We start from the raw sequence: 17,185 nt of genomic DNA, 5'->3' as shown, positions 1-17,185 counted from the left end.
CTGTGGCTCCCACCATCCTGAGCGGGGCCCGATCTCCACAACCCTGCTAGTGCCCTAGGCTAAGGTGTGCAGCCCCGGGGGCATCAGCAAGCATGAGGTCGGGCTACAGTGGCAACTGAGCCTTGGGCAGCTCCTCCTAGAAGTGCATCATTTCTGAGGATGGGAGTGCCCCCTGGTCCAGTCCAGGAGAAAGTGGAGAGAAGAAATGGACATGGAGATAGGACATGGGCATGAAGTTTTGGGCCTGCCACCACAAAAAAGCCACTGAGGTGCTGGAACATGTCCAGAGAAGGATGACAAAACTGGTGCAGGGACTGGAGCACAGACCTTATGAGGAGGGGCAGAGGGAGCTGGGATTATTTAGTGTGGAGAAGAGGAGGCTCAGGGGAGAGCTTAGCGCTCTCTACAACTACCTGAAAGGAGTTTTTAGTGAGGCGGAGGTCAATCTCTTCTCCAAAATAACTACCCATAGGACAAAAGGAAATGGCCTCAAGTTGTGCCAAGGGAAGTTGAGGTGAATATTAGGAAAAATTTCTACATGGAAAGAGTGGTGAAGCGTTGGAACAGGCTACCCAGGGAGGCGGTGGAGTCACCGTCCCTGGCAGTGTTCAAGAAATGTGTAGATGAAGCACTTACAGACATAGTTTAGCAGACAGGGTGTTGAAGGGCCAATGGTTGGAATCGATGATCTTGAAGGTCTTTTCTAACCATAATTATTTTATGATTCTATAGAGGAGAGAGGAGACAGCAAACCGAGACAGGGATGCCACCACGTGGTGGCACCTCGGGCCAACATCTCCCCAGGCTCGGCCAGAACAACTCTTAGGCTGCAGAGACACCTCCTGGTCACCCACACTCATCACGAACGGTGCTCGCAGCACTCCCAGGTGTGCTGGCGCTAAGAGGGGACGACAGGGGCTACCGACCCCGTGTCGTGGGCCCCAAAGCTGATGCCTACGTCGGGCTGCACTAGAAGGGACATGGCCTCCACCTCGAGCTGTGCTGCAATGAAGCCAGGTAGGATGGTGGGGACAGAGGAACATGATGGTTGAGGTGATGGCCCTTCCCAGCCCAGCCTGGAGGTCTCCATGCTCAAGGCCCTGGGGTGCCCCCCCACCAGTGACTTGCCCTGGTGATGGGCCCAAGGACCTTAAGGGCCACAGAGGCCCCGCACGAGGCCCAGCCAGGCCCTGTGCTGGGGCCTGCCAGTGACGGCCATGCTTTCCCTGTCATGGACAAGGGGCTTGGAGGCCAGTGGGTTTTGCCCAGCTGGTGCCCATGGCACCTGCGGGCCCAGAACGGGAAGCGATCCCACACCATGGTTTCAGTTGGACTGTGGATACAGGGTTGCCCGGGACAGAGCCCCTGAGGAAACTCCAGGCAAAAGCACAGTGCAAAGCAGGGAGGAAGCGATGGATATGGTGGAGCAGTCAAAAAGCAAAGCCCAGGTGAAAAAATTGTGCCACAAACCAGACACAGCCATCATGTGGCAGAGCCAACACCGTGCAGGTCCCGTAACGGAGCCGATGTCTGGCCTAGGGCACTGCAGTCCCCGCAGGCTGGGGCTCCAGCACCTCCCGCTGGCGCACATGGGCTCAGCCTCCTTGAGGAGCGCAGCTGTGTCTTGCTCCTGCCTTGCCCCTGCTGTAATGAGCCCTCACTGTAACGAGCCCTTGCAGTAATGAGCCGTGCTGGGAGCAGGGAGGTGGCAGAGGCCATTACTTGTGCTAATGAAGCCCTTACGGGAAGGTCGCACACCCAAGGGCCCCCAGCAAGGTCGCTGCTGCTAGCAAGCGCCGGCTGGAGGCTGTGAGTACAGCCTGGATGGGAGGCCGCCCCCACAACAGCGAAGGGGTTGGGTGGCCACTCGTGCCCGTGTCGGCACTCAGAGCCAGCCATGCCCCCAAGACACACAGGTGCCACCTCTGACCTTTCCCCATATTCATGTCTGGAGGTTAAACTCTGCTCTTAATTATTTCTGTCAACATCAGTACGTTTCAGTCAACCCAGGCCTAAAATGAGCTCTAGGGAAAAGGCCACCAATGCAGGAACACAGTGACCCCTCCCTCAGCCTGGCAGCATCTTGCAGCACCCACTGCCCCCCTCCCTCTGCCCCACTGCTGCCAAATCCCGCAAGGCCCAAGGGAAAGTCAACAAAACGCCCGTGACACCCAGGCACAGCGCAAAGGCCTTGGGTTTATTCCAGCCCCACACCAGCGCTTCGTGCTGGCCACGCTCAAGCCTTGCACCAGCCATGTCCTGCCCGGCTCGAGGCCTGCACCGATGCCCATCTTCATCTCAGCATGGCTGCCCGGGGCCTGGAGCCGGCGCGCTACGAGGGCCACGCGGCAGCAGGGCCCAGCAGGGGCAGCAGCAGCAGGGCCCAGAGGAGCGGGTGGGCGCGCGGGGCGGCGCTGCTGGCCGTGGCGAGGCGGGAGGCCAGGACCTGGCGGCGGCCCAGGGGCTGCGGCGGGCGGAAGTTGTTGGTCATTTTGAGGGGTGCAGAGCTGACGGCCGGGAAGTGCACGGTGTTCACGAACGCCCTGAGCTGTGGAGGAGGCAGAGGAAGGAGCGGACAGTCACCCCACGCTGAGGGAGCTGCCCCGAGTCCGCATCATGGCTGCCAACCCCCACTCATGCGCACAGAGGCATTTCGGAGCATTACGGGGTGCTGCCATCACCCAGGTTTGACCCTGTGCTTTCTGTGGGGTGCCGGGGCACGTGCACATCACCCGGGGACCCGCGCGGAGCTCAACGGTGCCAGTGGGTGCTTGCGCTTCCACCACTAACCCTTGCAGAAACAGCCTGCGCGACAAGAGCTTTAGGGCAGAGACTGTTTTCCATGTACTACAGCTCAGATATGAGGAGAATGGCATGAAAGGGGCTGTGTGAGGTACCGGACCATGCGCCAGCAGCCTGGTGAGCAGCGCTTTGGCAGATGAGGCCATCCACAGCCCCATCCACAGCACCAACCCAGCAGCTAGAAGCTTCCAATGCCGGGGCTTTTCCCCAGGGGAAGCAGAGCCAGAGTGCCCTGCACCGTTACCTGCGCCTGGCTGATGGCCACAGGCTCCTCAAACACGGTCCAGACGACGACTTCACTGCAGTCGGGGGTGGTCAGGGAGCCCAGGTAGCGATAGTACTTGGAGAGCTGCCCAGCACGCGGGAGCAGGTTGCTGAGGCGGAAGGTAGAGGCCAGATCCACAGAGTCCCCTGCAGAGACAGCAGGAGTCGGCACCATGAGTCCCACCATCGTCACCCCCAGATCAGGATTTCTCCCCTGTCCTAGCACAGACCAGGTGAGGACACCTCACCGTGGTGAGACACATTCCTCAGACCAGCCACGATGGTGTTGTAGTTGGAGTTGTCTGTTTCTGAGACCTGCGGGGGAGAGCAGCCAGCGGTCAGTGCTTACACGGAGCAGCTGACACCATGCAGGTCCCTGAGCCCCGGGTCCCAGCAGACAGGACATGCAAGGGATACAAGGGACTTCCAGCACTGCTCCCCTCCAAGGCCACCACCATCTCCTGCCCTAAGCAGCCCTCCTCGCTGTGCAACTGTGCAAAGCCCAAGAAATTAGAGCCTCTTCTGAGGCAAACCCAAGAGCTTTGTGGACATTGAGGGGCAGGAGGCCCCCTTGGCCGCGACACTTTCTCACTCTCTCCCAGCAGCTGTAAGAAGCCCCTCCCCAGCACTGGCACCAAGCATGTTCCCATGGGAAGCTCCCAGAAACCAGCATTTCCCAGGAAGACAAGTGCAGCTCAGGCAGCTCTGCTCCAAATCCTCTGGTCATTTCCCATGCTGGTTTAGACCAGCAGGAGGTTTCCACTCGGGGCAGGAAGATTCAGACCTGCACCGAGCTGACCACGTGTGGCCCCACCACCCCAGACCCGGCTGGCTCCAGGGTGCAGTGGGCAGAGAGGGGCTGCCCTGGAGCTCCCAGCCCGCCCAGCACCTACCGTGAAGAAGAAGCCGAGCACGGCCAGCCCATTCGGGTGCCCCTTGGCTTCCCCAAGGGTCTGGTAGTTGATGTTGATGTGGACGATGTGGAGCTGGGGAGAGCACAGGGGGGCTGAGCGCAGGCACCCACCGCCCCGCAGCGAGGTGGCAACGTCGGGGCACCCGCATTGCCCCAGGCAGCCCGGGGACGGGCAGCACGGAGCCAGTCTCGCCTGGGAAATCCCAACCATGAGTCTGGGCGGATTTGCCGCTCCCGTGGGAGGTTTAGGAAGATCAAAGCTCTTCAAAGCAAGGGAGCTGCCTTGAAGGGGAGTGGGGCTGGGAAGCAGCATCGGATGAGTGGCTGCAGCAAGCACAAATGCCACGAGCTACCAAAAACTGCTCTCAGTTCGGGGTGCGTTTGTAGCCCCGCGGCTGCAAGGCTCCCACCTACCTCCATGGGGAACTGGCGGCCGTCGAGGGTGTGCTCGGAGCCGTTGCCCACCAGGCTGCCCCAGTGGAAGTGGAGCTGCAGTGCCCGGTAGGTGCCGGGCAGGCCCCCGCCGCTGATGTTGATGTGCTCGGCCGCCGGGTCGCCCTGCAGGCTCAGCAGCACTGCGAGAGCGCCGCGGGTGAGGAGCGTGGGGACGCCGCGCCGAGAGCTGCGCCCCGCAGCTCCCCATGGCCGGGCAAGCCCCAGGGCTGTTTCCCCCTTTCCCCGGGTTAATGCCCATGATCATGCAAATCCCATTCATGCAGGCTACGGGAAGGAGCACCCGGGAGCTGCCAGCCCCTGGGTTGAAGCCTCGGCAGGGACCCACCTGTGTGCCCGTCGTTCGTGAGCCTCCACTTGCCCGGCGGGGCCTGGTCGTAGCCCTCGAAGAGGATGTCGCCGAGGCGGCTGTCCCTCCGGAGCCGGCGCCGGTCGATGTTAATGGGTGACTGCTGGCTGCCCCCGCAGGTGGCCTTCAGCTCCTTCCAGTGGCTGGGGCCTGTGGAGGCCGTGGGGTCGGCACTGGCGGGTCTGGAGCTCCCCTGACACCTCTCCCGAACTCCTGGCATCCCAGAGGAGCCACTTCCCGCCCAGCCAAGCGGCAGCATCCACACACAGAGACTTCCTTAAGCCTCCTTCTTAAATGGTCATCACGGCCAGCTCCACGACCTCGGGCTGATGGAGGGGCTGCACCGGCCCCACAACGGCCGCTGTGGAGAGGCTGCTTCTCTAAGGGGAGCAAATTGGACCGAACTGAGCGTCCGTGACGAGAGGACGGCCAGAAGACGCAGTGGGGCAAAGGGAGGGCACAAGGACCATCCTGCACAGAGCGCTCCCAGCCCTGCAAACCAGCTGCTGCTTTCGTTAAGGGCTGCTCTGCCTCTTCCAGCCCTGTGCTGGCACAAACATGCCCTTGCTGGTGAGCCGACCTCGGTTAAATTGCCAGCCCCGTCCGGCTGTTCATCAAGGAGCAGTAAGTCGTGCCCAACTGCTAATGCTCTCCAGACACAGGTTATGCACCCCGGGCACTGGACATGGTGTACATGCACCAAAGAGCTATAAAACAGTTGGACCATCACAGATAATTACCTGCACATTGAGCCTTAATTAACCTTTTACAAGCTATTTGCATACTTCAAGACCAAGCGGCACCCAGCCGCCGTATCGCGGGGCGGATGGTTATTTTCTGAGCAGCAACAAGAAAACTCCTTCCGGCTCCCAACATGGCACCGTCCTTCCTCACGCCGCAGGGAGGTCTCGCTGCCTCCCTCCTACCCATCAACATTGTGGGTGTTGCTGAGGGCAAGTGCTAAATGCAGATTTTCATCTGCTTCAGTGAAATCCGGAGAGGCCAATCCTGCCCCCTCGGTAGCATCCTGGAGCTGATCCTTGCTGGAGGTGGGAGCTGAGCCTGAGCCCCTCCAAGGGGCTCTGGGGATTTGGTTTAGTTTGTGTGTGCGTGAGCCGGAGGTTTCAGCTGCACAGCGCTGTGGCCATCGCCACCTTTGCACCACACAGTCCAACTTGTCCCTCCCCAAGCCCTTGTCCCTGCAGTGCCTTTGCCACCAACCCGCCCGACTGCTTCCCTCGTGGCCTGGCCCCTTCCAGCTCCCTGTGCCTCACATCACCCCTCTGCAGGGCCACTTCCCTGCAGGAAAAGCGGAGTGCTCAGGGATTCACACATGAGACGCAGAGGCAGAGCAGGCTGTGTCCATGGGGTCCTGAGGGATGGGGCCTCCGCAACGCAGCACTCACCGCACTTGGGGTCCTGCGAATCATAGCACCACTGCCCTGTGGGGAGAGGAGAGCTCCAGTGAGAGGACAGTCTGCGCTGGAGGATCCCGAGTGCCTCCTGCTCCTGCCTGCACAGGGTGGGAGGAGGAAGGGGGCCCCGTTTGCACCTAGCACCACGGGGGACATTGCAAATGGCCCCATGGCCCCACGCTCACTCCAGCAGCGCAAACACCCTGAGCAAGGGGCTCACAACTGCCCAAGCCACATGCTGGGACCGCGCAGTGAGGGCCGCACTGTGTCCCACGGTGCCCGTTCCTGCTCTTAGTGCCAAACGCCCCTGGTACCTCAGACCTGCTGCTGGCTCCTGCCCCGGCTGCTCCCAGCGCTGCCGCTCAGCACGTTCGCACCCTGCCCACCACCCTCGGCCGCCTCTCCCCAAGGAAACCTGCCGGGACTCCGCAAGCAGCTGCTGCTCTGCCTCCCCGACTGCCCCGCGCCGTTCCTCAGCACTCATCAAACCGTGCTCAGTGCAAACAGCCCTGGCCTTGCTCCCGGCCCCTGCGCCAGCTCCCGCGCTGGGTGCGAGGGCTGCCAAACCTCCCGCGGGGCTTCTCCCCTCGTGGCAGCTGCGTGGCCGGCAGGGGCTGCCGCAGCCGGCGCGGCGGCGAGCGGGGCCGTGGGCAGCGCGGTGCCCACGCTGGGGGCCGGCCGGTGCCGGGGGCTCACTCCCACCACGCTGCTGTCGCCGCTCGCGCCGGCAGGGAGCTGTGGAGCGGCTCCATCGCCAGCAGCGCTTGCCCAGCGCCGGCTCGCAGGCAGCAAGCTGAGGCGGCCGGAGCCCGTGTCCTGCCCTCTCCTCCACACTCACGGCCTCACTGCACTCCTTCGCTCGCCCCCTCTGCGCTGCAGCACGCGGCTCCCTCCCAGACCCCCTGCAAGGCCCAAACTCTCATCTCTGTCGTGGTCCCCAAGAGCCCACCAACACCCACGGGGACACCGAGTCCGGCTGCTGCCACCTCCGCGCACCCACTGCCGCCTAGGAGGGAGCGCAGCCCCAAGCTGGGGAGCAGCCGCACTCCCGGCTGGAGGAGACCCGGCTTGGAGGCAGCTTTCTGACTGTGCCAGGGGAAGCAGAGCTCTGGGAAAGCCCATCGCCCTCTTGCACTGCTCCCCCAGCACAAGAGCATCCCTGGGCATAGCCAGGTACTGGGAAGCACCAACCACGGCAGCGCTGACAGCCTGGCCCGGAGCACCCAAACTTCTCCAGCCCCTGACTCTGGCAGTGAGGACAGGCCACAGCCCCGCGCACCTGCATCCCCACCAGCTCAGACCAGGCATCTCCTGCCCAGACTCAGCTCCCAGACACGGACGTGCCCCTTCAGCTCCGAGAGTGGAGCAGGGTCACAGAGGACCCCAGTGGTGCAGCAGGACAGCAATGCCCTGTGGGTCCATGCTGGACCACAGACCCCAGCCAGCGCACAGCACGTCCGAAGAGCAAAGGAACAAACCGGGATGGTGCCGCCATCCCCGTGCCGCAGCCCCCGGGGCCCCTCCATCGCAGCACCCGCCAGACCCCTGGCCGCCCCCCAACCCACCCGCTCACCTCCGGCGGCCGCACGGACCACGAGCAGCAGCGTCAGGAAAGTTATTGCCAGTCCCGGTGCCCCCATGGTGCCGGGCGTGATGCCGGCCCCGCGGCGCAGCGTGCCCGGGAGGGCGCCGCGCTGCCAGCCGCCAGCCGGAGAAATCCTCAGCTCCAGCCTGGGCGCTGCTGTTAAATATTCATCACACAGGCTGAGTTTTTAACTCCTCGCCTGCTAGCGGGGAGCGCCGGAGCCAGCCCCTCCCCGCGCCGGGACACCTGCCTGGAGCTGGCACCGCGGCCGCCCTCTCTGGGCACGCAGGTCCCAGGATGCTCCTGCCCATCCTGGCCAGGAGTCACAGCAGGTCCCTCCTGGTGAGCAGGGCCAGGCCCTCGCGGTGCCCCAGACTCATCAATCTGGGGGCTCCAAGGCCTGACGGGGGCAGAAGCAGAAGGCAGTGCTGAGTGGGGGACTCGGTGACCCCGGCTCGTCGTGACCATCACCCACCATAATGGCCAAGCCCAGCCGTGGGGAGCAGACTCTGGCCAGCCCGTGATCCTGACAGCTCCCAGCCGGGGTGTAACTCCAAAGCTAAAGCCACAGGGAGCGCCGTGACTCTGCCCTCCGTCCCCGCAATCAGCGCCCCGCTGGCCCCACGGGCAGGCTGCATCCCCCATGGCCATCATGGGATGTCCCCAGCTGGGGCCCAGGCAGTTCCCAGCCAAACAGAGGAAGGCACCGGTGAGGAAGGAACAGAGGAAGAATGCCGGCCCCGCTCCGGTCACTCGGCATCCCGCAGCTGTGCCCCCGGAAAGGCACAGATCGGTGGGGTGAAGTGGCACAAGTGACGTGGGGATTCAAGAATGGCATTGAAAGAGCCAGCCCGAATGCTGAGGGCAGCAGGAACCACAGAGGGGCCCTTGCCACCATGCACACCCTGGGCTGAAATCGGCTCCGAGCGCCTCTGGGAAGGGCCTGTGGAAGCATGAGCCATCCAAAGGGGACGTCAGCACCCGTCCATGCCCCCTGCTCGCACCGCTGCCTCTGCAAGAGCTCAGCCCAGGGCATCTCCTGCCCTTGGACGTGCTTGCTGGGCTCCTTGCTCGCCATGGACCTTCACTCCAAGCAGTGCTGCTTCACATCCCCTAACCGGGCAGACCTCGTGGGAGCCCTCACCTCGGAGCAGCAGCTCTCCTCCTGCCGCAGGTAGGCTGGAAAAAGGGGGCACGAAAACACTGGATTGTGCTGTTGTCGCGTTATCCGAAAATATCCCTGCTTTTTGCAGGCAAGGATAAGAAAAGAGGCCACAGGACCCGCTCCTCTGCTGCTCCTGTCGGTGCTCAGTTCCTGGCTCGGAGCGTGGCGGAGACCTTGCCAGGATGAATAAACCCGGAGCTGGCAGAAGGCCACAGGAAGGAGCCTCCTGCCGGCAGCTTGGCCGGGAAGCTCCCTGGCTTGGCGGACGCTTCGTCCCGGGGGCTCCAGCTCACCCCGGCGGGGGCTCCTCGGGCTCCCCAGCATGGGGCGGCTCCAGCGGGTGCCGGGCAGAAGCAAGGGGACGTGTCCGGCAGCAGCGGCAGGCAGAGAGGAGGACAACGGTGCAGAGCCCCCGGGAGCTGCTCTGGATCGGGGCCGTCAGTCCGGTTTGGCACCTGGTCTGCGGATGATGCAGTTTGCAGAGGACTGTAATCATCACTCCAGAGCAACCTGGAGAGCAAAAGGGAGGTTTATGGTCTCCAACAGCACAGACGTGCCACTTGCCACCCTCACCCACTCGTGAACAGATAGCACCTGCACCTGCTTCCTTCAAGCCCTAAAAGCTCTCTGACCTGCTCTGTATGTGCACGCAAAGACTCTTGACAAAGAGGCAAAGACAAGAGATGCTACCTAAGAGATCCCACATGGACAAAAGAGGGGCCCAGGACCCTGCCTGGACCAGGGCTCTCCCGCCGTGCCTGGCTCTGCCCTCCACCCAGGAGCACCCAACGCACTGGCATGTGGCAGGAGTGACCCGGCCTCAGGTCTCTGGAAGGTCTGGATCAAACCTTTAAAGAGCTGCTGGGTCCTTCCCAGGCTGCTGCTGCCATGACCGTGGTGAAGAGCTCGCGGCGAGTCCTGCGGCTCCGCGTCATCCTTGCAGAGGGAGGCCACAGGGGAGGCTCCCGAGGGAGCCAGGGAGGACGAGGTTCACATCGGTGAAAGTGTTCGCTGGCAGGAAGGGCAAGGGCCATTAAAGCTAAAAAAAAATAAAGAGAAGGAAAAAAAAAGGACAACCTCCCTGAAAATTAAAAATAGCTGCCTAAGTTGGGTCCATCGACCCAGGGCAGGCACGGTGCCACCCTGCCGGGAAGCCCCGCCACAAGTTCCGCCAGCAAGCGCTGGTGGGTGCAGCGCATGTCGGAGGCACCGAGAGCAGCTCCAGGAGGCAAGTTCTGCATCACCTGTGCATGGTGCAGCCCCGGGGATCTGAGTACTGGGGCCACCCGAGGACTTGGCCAGCCAGAGAGGAGCAGAGCAGCATGGACAGCCTGGGCTAGTGCGCACAGAGGGTTGCGGGTGTCCAGAGACCCACGGGCAGCATGGAGAGAAGTTCAAGCAGAATAACTGCTCTGGCCATTCCAAATTCTCCTTGGTCTTTGCTCTCCGTAATAAGAAAAATAACAGCAAGCTCTTTGGAGCAGCATTAGCAGTTAGTTCTGCCGCGACTCCATTGGCAGCAGCACCAAAAAGCTCTAAATCTGCCCATTTCTCAGCCCCTCCTGCGCCGAGTGCCCATCCAAGCCCGTCACCAGCGCATCCAGAAGACGCCCCCGCGGGCGGCGCGTGGCCCCCCCGGCCGCACGCACAAAGGCCGCAGTGTGGCCCCGGCCGGGCTCCCTGCGCCGCCGGCCGTCAGCGACGTCGCCCGCTCGCGGTGCAGCTGGTCCCGCGGTGCCGGCCGCGTCACCGCAGCCCTTACGCACACCCCATGTGCGCACCAGGGCCGCCGTGGCACCCAGGCCATGCTGAGCACAATTGCTGATTCCCCCCCTAGAAAGATGTGTTTTAAACAGGTAACCATCCGAAACAGAGGGCTGCTGGGCAAAGCTCCTGTGCGGTATCTGCACAAGCGCTGATCGCTGCTTCGTTTGAGCGCAGTGTTGATGGCTGCAAGCACCCGCGTATCCCACGGGAGCTGCACTGGGACCACAGTGGCAGCTGCAGCTCCGCTAGGAATGCCCAGACCAGCCCAACCTGCCCAGACCCTCTTGAGGACCACGGCATCACCTCCCATCCCCAAGGGGCCACAGGAAGGGAAGGATTGCTGACGTCTGTGCCACATCTAGCAGAGCTGTGCGGGGCCGACGCAGCCAGACCGAGTGTCCGGGCAGCCCAGCTCTCTCCGCGCGGCTGCTGCAGGGGGTCACTTGTCTCCCAGCGAGACCGGCACTGAGGGAAGGGCTGCGTCCCCTGGGCTGAACCAGCACCTGCCGGCAGGGAGGGAGCTCCGCGAGGCGCTGCTCCAGGTCCAGCAGCCGGGCAGGAGCCGGAGGGAGCTTTGGCAGCGGCTGCCCTCTGCGGGCGGAGGGGAAGGAGCTCCCGCAGTGACGATGACAGCACACGCTGGACAGCGTTCAAGGCTGAGCGCATCCTGCGGCCACGGCCCATCTCGGGACAGCCTCGCACGGCTCAACCACAGCAGATACTGCGGGCTCAGCGCCTTGCAAAACACAAACTGCCTCCGCTCCCAAGCGCGGAGCCAGGCGAGGCCCAGAGCTCGCCAAAGGGAGCCAAGGCCTTTCCGTACCTGGGGCAGGGGCAGCCCATGACCTGCACTTCGGCTATACCAATTTTTGCAGTCCATGGTAATTTTGCTACAAGTATCTAAAGAGATAACAAGCAACCTTTAGAGCAGGGTCCAAAGCAGCGCTGGGGGGCACAACTTGCTGTAACCAAACTGCCTTGGATTTTGGTGCTGCTTTATCTTCCATGCCACTAGCACAACCAGAATCTGAGAGATGCATAGATGAACCCACATTATTAATCAGCACAATAGTTTCAAGTTAAAATAGTTAAATAGTTTAAAAGCTCCCCACTGTCAGACAGCTGTAAGTAATTCAGAGCTACAGGTTCTTTCATGACACACAGCATCAGACACCACCTTGTCACAGGCAAATGGGGACTCTGGCTGCCTGAGTGCACAGAGGCCGGCTCATCTCTTTCCCCAGAACTCCAGAGGGAGACTTAAAACAGCCTGTGCTTTAAGAACAGCTCAATCCCAGTCCGAGCGGGAACGCCATCTACTGCCCATCTCCCGCAGGACAGAAGGAGCGCGGTGCCGGACGAAATCCAGCTCCTTGCCACAGGACACTGTTTCAGGAGCAACCCAGTTCCTCCTGCCCACCCGGGGCACTTCCACCCAGCCCAGCGCACAGGCGCCAGCAGCAGGAGAGGGCTCCGCAACCGCCATTTCCTGGGAAATGTGGCTGGGCCTTGGGAACGGGCTCCCTGTGCCAGAGGAGCTGCAGGGATCGGCGCAGGGGCATCTCGCACTGTCTGCCCACGGAGCAGCCCTCAGCACCTCTCGCAGCCCCGCGCGACCACCCGCACTCACCTCCTGCCCCTTCTGGATGTTTGCACAGGTGGGTTGGGGGGGAAGTTTTACCGAGGCAGCAGAAATGGGCTTCTTGGATACAAAACCAGGACCATCTTAAAACAACATTAACATAGGTAAATTCCACTGCTAAAGGGAGCCACTTCAGCCTCCCTGTTTGAACTTAAATGCATCTATTGATCTTCCAGAAAGATCATGGTTTAGAAGCCTGGGATGACAAGACTTCCTCTTGCATGCTGAAGAACTACACCTATGCAAAAATATGGCACTAAAAACAGACATTAAAGCAGACCATCTCTCTTACAGAACACAATTTATTTGGCATTTGGATGAAATGTTTCTCACAGCATCTTGAGAAAAAAAAAAAGAAAGATTAGTGTCAACCCCAAGGAAAGAAGTTAAAACAAAAAACAATGTCACAGGGACTGAATTATTATAGTATCAAATTTAAATTCTACATGGTATCTCACAGAATATCAAAATCTTTTATACACCGCCACAGTTAAATCCAGTCACAAACCAACTACATGGGAGAAGCCTGCAAATGCAGCGCTGGCTAAAATTATTTTCCAAGAGAAGGTAAAAAGCAGCATCTCATTCTCTCTCTCAGCCCCCAGGCAAACGCAAGCCGGACATTCAGTTTGCAGCGCGGCGCCACACGCACCCGCAGCATCTCCAACCCACTCAGCTTCCAAGGTGCACAGTACTGGAAAATTAAAGCTATATTGTACCGTAGCAGGCAGGTAATGCAGAATAATGCTAGCGGAAGCAGATCTTTACTGCTGAATGCATCTATTTTTAAGAAATGCATACGCTGTTTGGAACCGGGTGTCAGAGCCAGAACACTGGAACTCAGACTTGCCTCCTCCTCTACATCGATCTGCTCCAGTTTGAGGTTCCAGCTCCCAACTTGCAAATTGGGAAATTTAAAAGAAATCTCTGGATACACTTCATGTTCCTTAGCTGATGAGGGAAAAAAAAAAAAAATTCTCAGAAGTTGAAAAAAGAAGAAACAAATTTTATGAGACGACATCAAAACTTCAATGCTTTGCCACTGAAAATCCACATCTAAAAGATAAAAAATATTTTTAAAAACACCTTCAGATTCATTTAATATTAGATGGGAAAGAACAGCAAATACTGGTCACAAAAACATTTTCTTCCCAAGTAAAACTTCAAAGACATTTGACAAGGCAATCCTGTGATCTTCACTCAGACAGAGAACCCAATGATTTCACTAGGAATCCTGCCTGAACGGAGACCAGAAGACTAAACCTGTAGGAGAAAAAAAAAATCTAATTCATTTCTCTTCTAGATCAGTGTCCTGTCTTGAATGGATAAAGGAAGTCTGAGGCTCAAAAATAGACTAGACTGAACATGTTGCAAACAGACATGTTCTTTGTACATCTGAATGACAATTTTGATCTTCTAGCATAGAATTAAACCCACTGCCTAACATTACAATATTTTACAACTCATCTAGTAAAAAAAAAATTAAAATTAGAGGCTGCTGTGAGACTGTGTACATGTATCACCGAGCACTGATACAAGTGAATACCTAGAACTGTTCAGGAAGGAACAGCAATGATCTCAATATGGCACCACAGGATGTAGCAAGGAAAGGGAACTTGAGGAAGAGTTTTGACGGAGGCCACACTGGAATGCACTAGCCCTGCACAGAGCAGACTTAAAACCTTACACAAGTAATTGCTGCCGAGACTGTTTGAAGGGAAAAGTGCACTTGGCTTATTTGGGCTGCTAGAAATGCTTGGGTAATGGGATCTCCTCCGCTGTGTGGGAGGAAGATTTGAGATGCACCAGTATTTAAGAAAAACATTCGGAAAAGCAAATGGTGATGGGGGACAGGGTGGGAAATCAATGCACTAAATATAATTCCAAATATCCCATCAATCTAATGGGATTCCTCGGGCAAGCACCTCTAACTGGTGTTCGCACACGGAACTTGGTTGCCTTGCCAAGGGCTCGGGAGCCTTGCCGAGAAGTCAACTGCTCTCGAGAAAAATAACTCTTCCCCAGTTAGTCCTGAAGTCGTAGTAGTTGTGACATTTTCTGATACAAAGGCTCTGACTCTAAGAGAGAGTATACTCAGTGTGGGAGAAAAATGTTAAAAATGTAATGGTGGGAAAATGACAGTTTTATTGCCAAATTAAAAGCTCAGAGGTACATGATAGTTGTACTTAGTGAGCTGCTCTGTTCAAGGCAAAGCCTCCCTTGTTTAGTTAAGATGAAGGACAGGGAAAAAATACCAGCCTCTGAGCCAATAACGAAGTGGGAAGGGCTCAGAAACTAAGTAAAAATATTACACTGAGACTTCTACAGAGAAGCCTACATTTGGAATAGTTATAACCAGGAGCCATCATGAAGTTGCAAATTGTAAGAGCTTATTTTCAATAAATTCACCACAGAACTGAAAATTAAAAAAAAATATATTGAACAGATTCCCGCAGTCTTATGAGATGTGTGAGGTAAGGTATCTGTTCACCTTAACCACAAAACACAGCTTTAGAGACTAAACCAAGCCAAAAGGCTTTTTGTTATTGCGCTAGGATACTACAAAGAATGAATATTCCATCTGGCTTTAAAAGAATTAGAAGTTTTCTAAATTTTGCACTGCTAACAAAATATTTTTCAGGAACGGACTGTAGTAGCATAGACTTTGCATCCTACTCAAGTGTACACTATCACATCCTGTCCTACAACAGAGTGTAGCCAGCTTTAGAGAAGTATCAACTCTAAGAGCCTAGTTCATATCCCAGTGCTTAGCTTCACCTAGCTGGACGCAGCACAAAGGGTACCATCTACAGTATATATATATTTATATATATCACCACCCAGAAACACACACACGCACACACACATTCGTACCTATAAAAACTAAAGAAAAATCAGTACATACAATGTATAAAACGTATGAATGTGCTCAAAAATGCACAAAACCCGCTTTATTTTCATACTTCAGAAATGCTCGATAATTTGTATGCATGGTTCTGACTACGTCTATCCATCCACTTCATGAGACCCGGACTTGAACCCAAGAGGAGGCGGCGGCAGCGGATGCGCAGGGCGCAGGAGGGCTCCCCGCGCGCGCCGCGCTCGCCGGAGCCGCTCGGCCGGGACGGGAACGCGCCGCCATGGAGGAGTCCGAGCACGAGGCTTCCCCAGGTGCTGCCTCCTGCTCAGGAGCCCGCAGCGCACACGACAACTGTGATTCGCACTCCCCGTGGATTCACGAGTGCTAGCAAGTGTCTGAGTGTCAAGACACTGGATATGATCTGAATAATGAAAGTCACAGTTTTCTGTGCAAAAGGAGTTGAATTGTCAAGACCAATCCCCAAGTACAGTATAAGCCTATAGGCAAGACACAGAATAGGAAGTAGCAGCATATTCAATGGGGAAAAAGTCAGCTGCACTGGGAAACCACAAAAGTGGGTTAGGATTTGTCATACAAGTATGATTTCTCATCAGTACTAGAAAAATAATTCACATACGCACCCCCTTGCCGTGTTTTCTTCCTGTCCCTCTAGGCTTGTGTACCTTTCATAAGGTAATAGGAGAACACTCACAAGGGGCACTCTTTACAAATTCCGTATAATCCTTATATTTTATCTCATCTGCTGACTGCTACAGTAAGTCAGGGAAAGCCAGAGGCAAGAGGAGGATGGGGGGGGATAGGGGGAGGGCATTATTTGTACTCTCTAATCCCACTTAAAATTAAAATCACCTGTAAAGATTACTTTGCAGTCATTAGAAAAGCCAACAGTGCTTGACTGTGGGTTTACTAAAGGGGTAAATGAATCTCATTTTGTTTTACATAAATTAACTTAGCTAGTTCAAAGAGCTCAATCTGAGGGGAAAATTTAAGATGGCATATCAGAGTGAAAGAAACCACTTTACTGACCTCATTCTAACCCATCATTAGACCTGGATAAATGTTTAGTCAGGGGGAGGAAGAGAAGAAGGGACCTGGAAGAATTTCTAAAATAAGGCTGACAATTTATGACATTACAATAAGGAACCAGTGTCCAATTAGAATTGAACATTATGAATAGCATACGTTGATCACTGTTTTTAAATGTTACCTGCAAGAACTGTAAAGAAGTGAAATGGAGAGGAAAGAACAGGCATGCTAAAAATAGCATGCATTAAGCAAGGAAATGGTCTCTTTATCCAGGCCAGTCTTGGGCAACTGTTCACTGTAAAGGACTTAAACCATAAAGAAAAACACCTCTATCTTCCTAATGGGATTTTAACAAGCAGCAGCTCGATACAGTGAAGTTGGATTGTATCAAAGGTAACTGCTCTGTCCCTTCCCTAGAACACCACCCAGCACATAGGAGGATTCTCCTGAAGGGACGCAAGCGTTACACAGACCCCATCTTCTTTATGGGCCAGAAGTTCACCTGACAATACAAGATTTTGTAGCTACCAATAACAAATAATTGCAAATCCTAGTTTTCTTAGTACCCACTTCCATGAAAAGACAAATTCACACATTGTGTACTCATCCTCCAGTCCCTAGGGTGTTCTGAAGCGGCGGGACAAATCAAAACACACAGTTCTACCCTCTGCAGCTCTGACTTGGTGGCATGTGCTTGAGCCCTCAGTGTTCCCAATTTGCAACACAGACCCCCAGCCTCTTTCCCTGCAGTTCAGCCTTCTCCGCTTTTTCCAAGTGTAGCACACAAGCAAGAGAGAAAGCAAACGATTAAACAGTGACTGCCCCCGCCCTCCTTTGCCCTTGTCTGTTCCCTGGGTCCAGTGGTATTCAGCCAAATCCAAGCAGCTCTTTTCTGATGTAGATTTTTGTTTCCTCTCAGGTTA

General features: G+C 56.7%; 1 protein-coding gene and 1 long non-coding RNA gene across 2 annotated transcripts; both read right to left on the bottom strand.

The window, feature by feature from the left end:
- Nucleotides 1-2,332: 2,332 nt before the first annotated feature.
- LOC104567401 (carbonic anhydrase 15-like) lies at nucleotides 2,333-7,957 on the bottom strand. The gene is made up of 8 exons (XM_088532216.1): nucleotides 7,770-7,957; nucleotides 6,188-6,223; nucleotides 4,761-4,931; nucleotides 4,394-4,554; nucleotides 3,960-4,052; nucleotides 3,315-3,381; nucleotides 3,047-3,213; nucleotides 2,333-2,548 (listed from the first exon to the last, which is right to left on the bottom strand). The coding sequence occupies exons 1-8, from the start codon at nucleotides 7,834-7,836 to the stop codon at nucleotides 2,333-2,335; spliced, it is 978 nt and encodes a 325-aa protein (XP_088388342.1). The 5' UTR covers nucleotides 7,837-7,957.
- A 4,682-nt stretch (nucleotides 7,958-12,639) lies between these two features.
- LOC148593094 (uncharacterized) lies at nucleotides 12,640-14,255 on the bottom strand. The gene is made up of 2 exons (XR_015913813.1): nucleotides 13,075-14,255; nucleotides 12,640-12,693 (listed from the first exon to the last, which is right to left on the bottom strand). It is a non-coding gene; the product is annotated as an uncharacterized LOC148593094 (long non-coding RNA).
- Nucleotides 14,256-17,185: the final 2,930 nt, after the last annotated feature.

The sequence above is a fragment of the Tinamus guttatus genome, unplaced genomic scaffold (genome assembly GCF_059628265.1).
Source record: "Tinamus guttatus ecotype Peru unplaced genomic scaffold, ASM5962826v1 Tinamus_guttatus_pri_ptg000459l, whole genome shotgun sequence".
NCBI lineage: Eukaryota > Metazoa > Chordata > Aves > Tinamiformes > Tinamidae > Tinamus > Tinamus guttatus.
This window is presented reverse-complemented; position numbering and strand designations above follow the sequence as displayed.

Bases quoted from the DNA above. Each gene is read 5' to 3' on its own strand.
- LOC104567401 (XM_088532216.1), bottom strand. From the start codon at position 7,836: ATGGGGGCACCGGGACTGGCAATAACTTTCCTGACGCTGCTGCTCGTG. The intron at 4,053-4,393 runs GTAGGTGGGAGC...TGCTCTCCCCAG, and splicing joins GCCGCCAGTTCCCCATGGAG to CTCCACATCGTCCACATCAA. The intron at 2,549-3,046 runs GTAACGGTGCAG...CCTCCTCCACAG, and splicing joins TGGCCATCAGCCAGGCGCAG to CTCAGGGCGTTCGTGAACAC.